The sequence below is a fragment of the Aplysia californica genome, unplaced genomic scaffold, assembly GCF_000002075.1.
Source record: "Aplysia californica isolate F4 #8 unplaced genomic scaffold, AplCal3.0 scaffold00211, whole genome shotgun sequence".
In the NCBI taxonomy this organism is placed as follows: domain Eukaryota; kingdom Metazoa; phylum Mollusca; class Gastropoda; order Aplysiida; family Aplysiidae; genus Aplysia; species Aplysia californica.
Window position 1 is genome coordinate 408162 of NW_004797481.1, and position 6598 is coordinate 414759.

The 6598-nt window shown below is 41.3% G+C and overlaps 1 protein-coding gene across 3 annotated transcripts in view; it reads left to right on the forward strand.

The window, feature by feature from the left end:
- The window catches only part of LOC101859018 (probable E3 ubiquitin-protein ligase HECTD2), a 55073-nt gene that overhangs the window by 22277 nt on the left and 26198 nt on the right, over window positions 1–6598 (forward strand). For all 3 annotated transcript variants that reach the window (XM_013083102.2, XM_035970030.1, XM_035970031.1), the window contains exon 5: window positions 3978–4039. In XM_013083102.2, coding sequence (XP_012938556.1) covers window positions 3978–4039 — 62 coding nt within the window. The remainder of the gene's footprint in view (window positions 1–3977; window positions 4040–6598) is intronic.

Genomic DNA, 6598 nt, shown 5'->3' on the forward strand with positions numbered 1-6598 from the left:
TCGATACCGGTCACATTGTAAGCGTGTTTATGCAGATGTTTTACTTGTGATCGTATTACTGCGGTCAGTGTGGTGTTTGTGTTCAATTGTGAACGCATACCTGGCGTTGTTTTGAACACGAAAGGTGTGAAAGACATATCGATCTTACACAAAGGAAATGTGTTTATTTTGTTTCTTTTGTAATCTACTGTACGGCGTATGCCTTCCAGCTCCGAGAGCTGTCCTAGAAATAACAGGAAAATTGTCATATTTTAATAACTATCTAATTTAGTCATTCTAATATTTTTCAATTCTTTAAAAGTTTTGAGTAGTTCAGGTAATACTCTATTTGGGTGCACCATTAAAATTAATTAAATGAATGTAGCCATTTTACTACATCGCAACAAAGATAGCAACCACTATACAAACTCGGCCAGAAGAAGAGATTACAGTTATAATTCGGTTTCTTCACGCAAAAGGGGGAAAAAATCTCACTCCTATTCAGGCAGAATTTGGAAGTGTTTGTGGTGAAAGTGTTTTAAGCAAGTTTTTGGCCCAATTTATGGCACCTGTCTACCAACAACGAAAACAAATTCTGAAAGCATGGAAAAACTCATTCGTGATGACAGGTGTCTCAGAATTCGTGACATTGCTGATGTCCCAGATCTTTGTAAGTCAACAACTCACGGAAGTGCCTCTAATGCGGTAGAATACAGAACAGTGTCAGATGGGTGGGTTCCAACACAGTTGACAGATGCGCACAAGGCACAGCACGTCGGTGTTAACACATTGTTTGAACGATGCAGGCAAAATAATGTGCTTGACAAAATGGGAACTGGGTCTGCTGGTGACTTCAGAGAACCTAATGAAAGCTTTCTGGATCACAGTCCTGATCTTGCCCCTTCAGACTTCCATCTTTTTGGACCAGTGCAGCGATACCTAGCCGGCGAAAATGTAACTGATGACACAAACCTTATTGAGCACGTCAGATATTGGCCTCCTCGGTCGCTTGACATAACATTCTACAGGGATGACATGCATAATACATATGTAACGATGGGAAAAATACCAGGTGTCTTTTTAAAAAAAGAAAGACCCATTTAAAGGGCAATAACTTGGTCATCTTTAGACCAATTACAACAAAATTTTGAAGAAATTCAATTCAATCAAGGGAACATTATATTTGCCAAAATAAAATCAATCAATCAGATAACTGTGTTTGAATAAAATCAAGTTTTTGAAATTTTAACCAAATTGGAGGAAACGCAAAACTGCTACTTCTTAAAAATCAACCACAGTGGTCTGTTTCAAATAGATCTAGTCATTATTTGTGTATTGAAGAACAAATTCAAATTTAGACCCCAAAAAATATAATGCCAGGGAGGTGATGGCTATTTATATCTCCAATTGTTGACCATTTCTCTCTATACACGTCCCAATCCGCCACTGGGAATTTTAAATAAACGCGTGAGGTATTTTGGGGTCGATTCTTTCGACGTCCTGTTCAATATTGAGTTTTAGCAATTCGATTGTTTGTGGCTTGCTTCCGTAAACCCTCTCAACCCCCCCCCCCCCCAAAGGTAATAATTTAAAGGGCTCACGTGTAGAGGAATATGGTTACTACATGCATTCATTTGTAAATTTTCGGCCTATAAGGCGTTCTCCAAACCTTTTTTACAACCACACATAAAGGGTCACTCTAGACATTGGAGGTGTGGCCCTATCCCACCAGAACCAGACCTCTACAGCATAACTCCTTCTCCTCCCCAAATTTCCCCAAAACCTTCTCAGCACGGTGAGATATCCATCTGATGTGATTGTCGTGGTTTACTGTCCTTGTCCTGAAACCAGAACGGGCCGATCGCATCCCTGTAATGGGCGGTTGGCGGGTGCTTTGGTGTGGTTTGCTTCTTCTTTCCTATCAAACGTCTATCGTCCTTATCTCCCCTCCTTCTTTTTTTCTTTTTTTTTTTTTTTTCTTTTTTTTTTTTTTTGTTACTCTCTTGTAGCATCTTTAATTTTCGGCACTTATATGACCTTATTGTGTTACAAGTGCCGTAAAATACTTACTAAAACTAAACTAGCACCCCTGTAGCTGAACGTTTCTAAGAAGTGAAATTGTACGTTTTACCCTAATTTGGTTGACTTTTTTAAAACTTGATATTCCGTACCAAGAACACGTCAATGGGTTTTGTTCATATTTGAAAACGTGATGTCCCCCTAGTTGAATGTTATTTGTTCGAAGATTTGTTAAAATCAGTGCACTAGCGGCCTGGTTATTGCTCTTTAAATGGGTCCTATTTTTTAGACACCCTGTACTTCATTGTTCACGAGGACCACGTCGGGAATAAAGGGAGTGTTTGGCTAACTGACTGTGTAAGCTGTATCTCAGTCTTGACAAAATTTTCATTTTATACATGTAGCCATTTTCTTGTTTTTAGTGACGCAGCCCTCATATTATACTATACACCGTGTTGTTACATCATCCGAACCCTGTTCCTGAATTAGGTCTAATTTTGACAGGCAAACCGACTAAGCAATCCTTTTTGGGGGGAGGGGGGCGGGGTTCGCCTTTTTTCCTTGTTTTTTGTGTTTTTGGTTTGTTTTTGGTTGTTGTTGTTTTTTTTGGTATGTCTGTGTCTGTTGGTTTTGGGGGGGGGGGGGTGTATAATCTCAGGAGCGCGTGTGAACGAACACGCTATGTGATGTCCTCTTGTGTTTGCTCCTGAGAACAGATGGAAAACAGTGCCTGTTATTGTCCTCTCCCACACCTGCTTGGGGTAAGACACGGAAGCGAAAACAGCGGGGGAGAGGGGGGGGGGATTTATATTTAACAGTTTGATGCGGTCTATGGCTAAATGTATAGGTAAACACCCACCCCCCTCTTCCCCTCGCGAATAACGTTACCGCCACTCATTAAGGTCTCTATTTTTCTTCAGCGTGTTTGTACCCCGTAAAAGGGTTTCACCTCCATTCATCACTCCCTTCCCAGTGTAGAATGCATCTTGTTTATTTAGGATTATAATTGTACATGTAAAAAGGTCCATATGTCATTTCTAAAACGTTTTTTTAAATCCACTGTTTTTCATACCGCCTGTCAAAAACAGGAACAACATTTGATTTTACAAGAACCCTACTTTTCGATAATAATGTGATTTGAAAGGTGGAAACGGAAAGGGGGGTTGGCAAATAAACCCGATGCACACTATAAGGTTTAATATTTGATTAATAAGGTACATAAACATGTATGCCCAGTTGTACATGTTATGTAATTACCTTGATGCTTCAGCTTTGCCACAACCCTCCTTTCTTCTTTATGTAAGGGCAGGCCGAGCTCCTCGCGTTCTGAATGTAAGCCTTGTTGGAGGTCAAACTCGTAAAGAAAATAAAAAGACAACTGTCTGTGAGACGATAAACTTCGACATGGCTGTGTAGAATGCGATGGCATCCAGCAGCAAACTGGCAATACTTGATAAAAATGCCTTCCAATGTGGAAATCATAGTTGTGGGCCTTCCTGGTGTTGTTTTCGTCTTTTCATCTGCTGCTTTCTGTCTGTGTGCGAACTTTTGTGTTTTTAACACACGTTCGCAGTACACTATTGTGAAAAACATGTACATACGCTCATTTCTGCCTTGCGCAGTTAAGGCTGACCAACTCGCAGGAAGACGACAAAAAGACATTTATTATTGAACTTTGTGGAAATCCCGTTGTGTGCTCTGGCTTTTTGGTTTGGGATTTTTGCTCTTTTTGTGTTTAAAGTGTCATTGGGAAAGGGGGGTCGGGGCGGGCATTGAAGATTGGACTGTATGTGTGTGTGTGTGTGTGTGTGTGTGTGTGTGTGTGTGTGTGTGTGTGTGTGTGTGTGTGTGTGTGTGTGTGTGCTGTGTGTTAGTTATATTGTACGTGATATGAGGGAAATCGTTTCCATCACCTTTTCATATCTTCTTGTATCTTTCCTTATCATTTATCTGATTGTTCGTTTATTTCCTTTCCATAGCCCCAAGGACTGCAGAAAGAAGTGCTGAAAGCTGTGATTAACTCTTTGCTGAAGGACAAAAGGTTAGTTAAAGTATTCGCTACCTTAGCGTTACAAAGTTCTATCTGACAATTTTTGCGAACACCTTAACCCGTAGGCCACGAGAGCCCCCTATCTGCTGTATTAAAATCGTAAGATTTTTCGGAGTCGTTACCAAGATATTCAAAGAATTGCTTTCGAAAAAGCTTGACATGCTTCAAAATTGTTGGCGTCAAATTTCTCAAAACTAGGTACAGTACTGTGCAGATAGAACTTTGTACTTCAATGGTATCGTTTTTGTAGCGTACTGTAGTGATATTTAAGTGTTTGACCATCTTTTTTTGTTGTTGTTGTCTTGAACTTTCCCTAAGGTCATACGTAGACCCCTCTCAATTTTAAAAACATTTCATGTTGAAAGATAACCCACGTTGGTGCGTTGAACAGAGGTCATTGACATTGTAATTCAGCAGGATTCCAACATGGCTAATGGAGCGCAGTTAGCTCAGTTGGTATCTCTCTAGACTTAAGACACCGATCAACGTGGTTCGAATTCCCTGGAAGAGCATTCTTTACCTTCCTTTGTTTTGGAATTCTCACAGTTCAGTCTTGTCAGAGACTGACGTTAAAGTGGAGATTACGCTTTTTTTAACCATTTTACTGGTTTGAGAGGATTCTTAAACCCGTACGGTACCCTGCCGGGCACACGGTGTTGCGGGGTTTTGTCAACAGTAACGTCCGCCTGTTTATGGAGTCCGCCATTTGGTGAAGCGAGCTCTCCTTCTATGTGAAATAATATGGGTAAGCTAAACTTATGCTTCCCTTGATCTGACCTCTGTAAGAACTGTCCTGTTCTCCGAAGTCGGTCAATGTAGAGTACTAGTCAGCTCTCCCGTTTTCAGTAGAGCCTGAATATACTATTGATTAACGCGCAGGTGATGGCGAACTTTGACACCTGCTGGAGGTTTTTCTCTTTTTTTCTGTACGAGTGAATTTCGAATTTTGCCTCAGAACCCCTAAAACGATCCCGGTGAATGTCAAGGAGAAAATAAATTATGTTAACTCCCTTCTGTGTGCGACTTAAGACCCTGTTGTGCCGTGTGTTTCGGGGGGGGGGGGGGGGGGGGCTCTTGTTAATTTTTAAAATTTTGTTTGTAAGTGTTTTAATGCGCTCGCAACTGCTTAAGGTCATATGAGCGCGCGGAACACATCAAATATTTTCAATTGGTAGGAAATTTTGAATTTTGCCCGGGTGGCAGCCGAAGCTTACTTTTATCGATTTTAGACCACCAAGGGATCTTTAATGTGCGCAACTTGCAAACGGAAATTCCGAGGTTTTTCACAATTTTCCGAGAAGGCTATATGTAGATCTTTGTGTGTAGATCTTTCCTACCCGAAGAACAGGGGTGTAGCTGAAAGACAGCAGTAAGAAGGAGCCAAAGGGTAGAAGTAGAAAGGCTGCAGAAAGAGTCAGGAACCCAGAGAGGGGGCGAAGGAGGTGAGGGGTGAGGGCAGAAAGTGGAGACGAAAGCAGACGACAGAACATTGCTAGAGAGCAGGAAAGGAGGTGAAAGGAGACACAATTTTAGAGAAGATCATTTTTCGGTCGCTACCCGGATTCGACCCAGGGACCTACCTAAACCTCTAGGCCACTAGAGCCCCTATTGTGTTTCTGCTGGAGTAGTAAACATCCTACAGAGAAGGCGGCTACCACTATCGGTCTATACTGCCTTGCCTATTTTCAATCATGCTCATTATTATCCAGGTGAAACCGGCGTTGTACCGGATTTCGTGTGAAAAACAGCGTGAAGTCAAGTGAATAACCTGGGAACAGCACTGAAGCAAAATAGTTTCTGACCCTTGGCGTGTTGTTTTTTTTTAGTTCCTCATTGTTTTGAAGGCAGGTATGGAACCGTGCGTCCTTTTTGAGTTTGAGATGGGGTTTTTTTAGTGTTTATTTGTCTGTTGGAGCCCAATCTTAACATGAACAGAAATGTTTATAGTACATTATTCGATACGCAGAAATGACAGACACTGTTGTCTGTTGAATGATGGATTGGCTCCTGTGCTTGCATACAAAAGGTTTCAGTTCTTGTCCAATGTGGTAAAGATGTTAATTCGAGTACCCTCATCCGTCATCTTGAATGTTAGCCCCAATGGGCAAAGGCAGGCATGGTCGAGGAAGCCATCCTCTTTAATGATAGGAATCGCGTTGGTGGTGGGTATACGTTAACAATCAGCCCTACATAAACGTACTCTGGCTCTGTTTATATGTTCGCCCAGTCAACTTTGTCTGTTCTTTTACCTTCATTAGAACAATTATTATTAATGATAAAGATACACAGAAACGGGAGACGAAGTCTCTGGGCAAGGGTCTTTTCGTTTTTGAGATTTTGTTATTGTTTCAAAGGTTGTCGACAAGGCATATAATTTATGAAAGCCGCGTTCGTTAACAAGTTTTACGTGTTCACGGTCGCAGAGACATCTTTTATAAATTGTAGTAAAGGCTTATTTATATATCCGGGTGAAGGTTGCAGTGTCAGTGGAGTAGATTATTGTGTGTGTGTGTGTGTGTGTGTGTGTGTGTGTGTGTGTGTGTGAGTGTG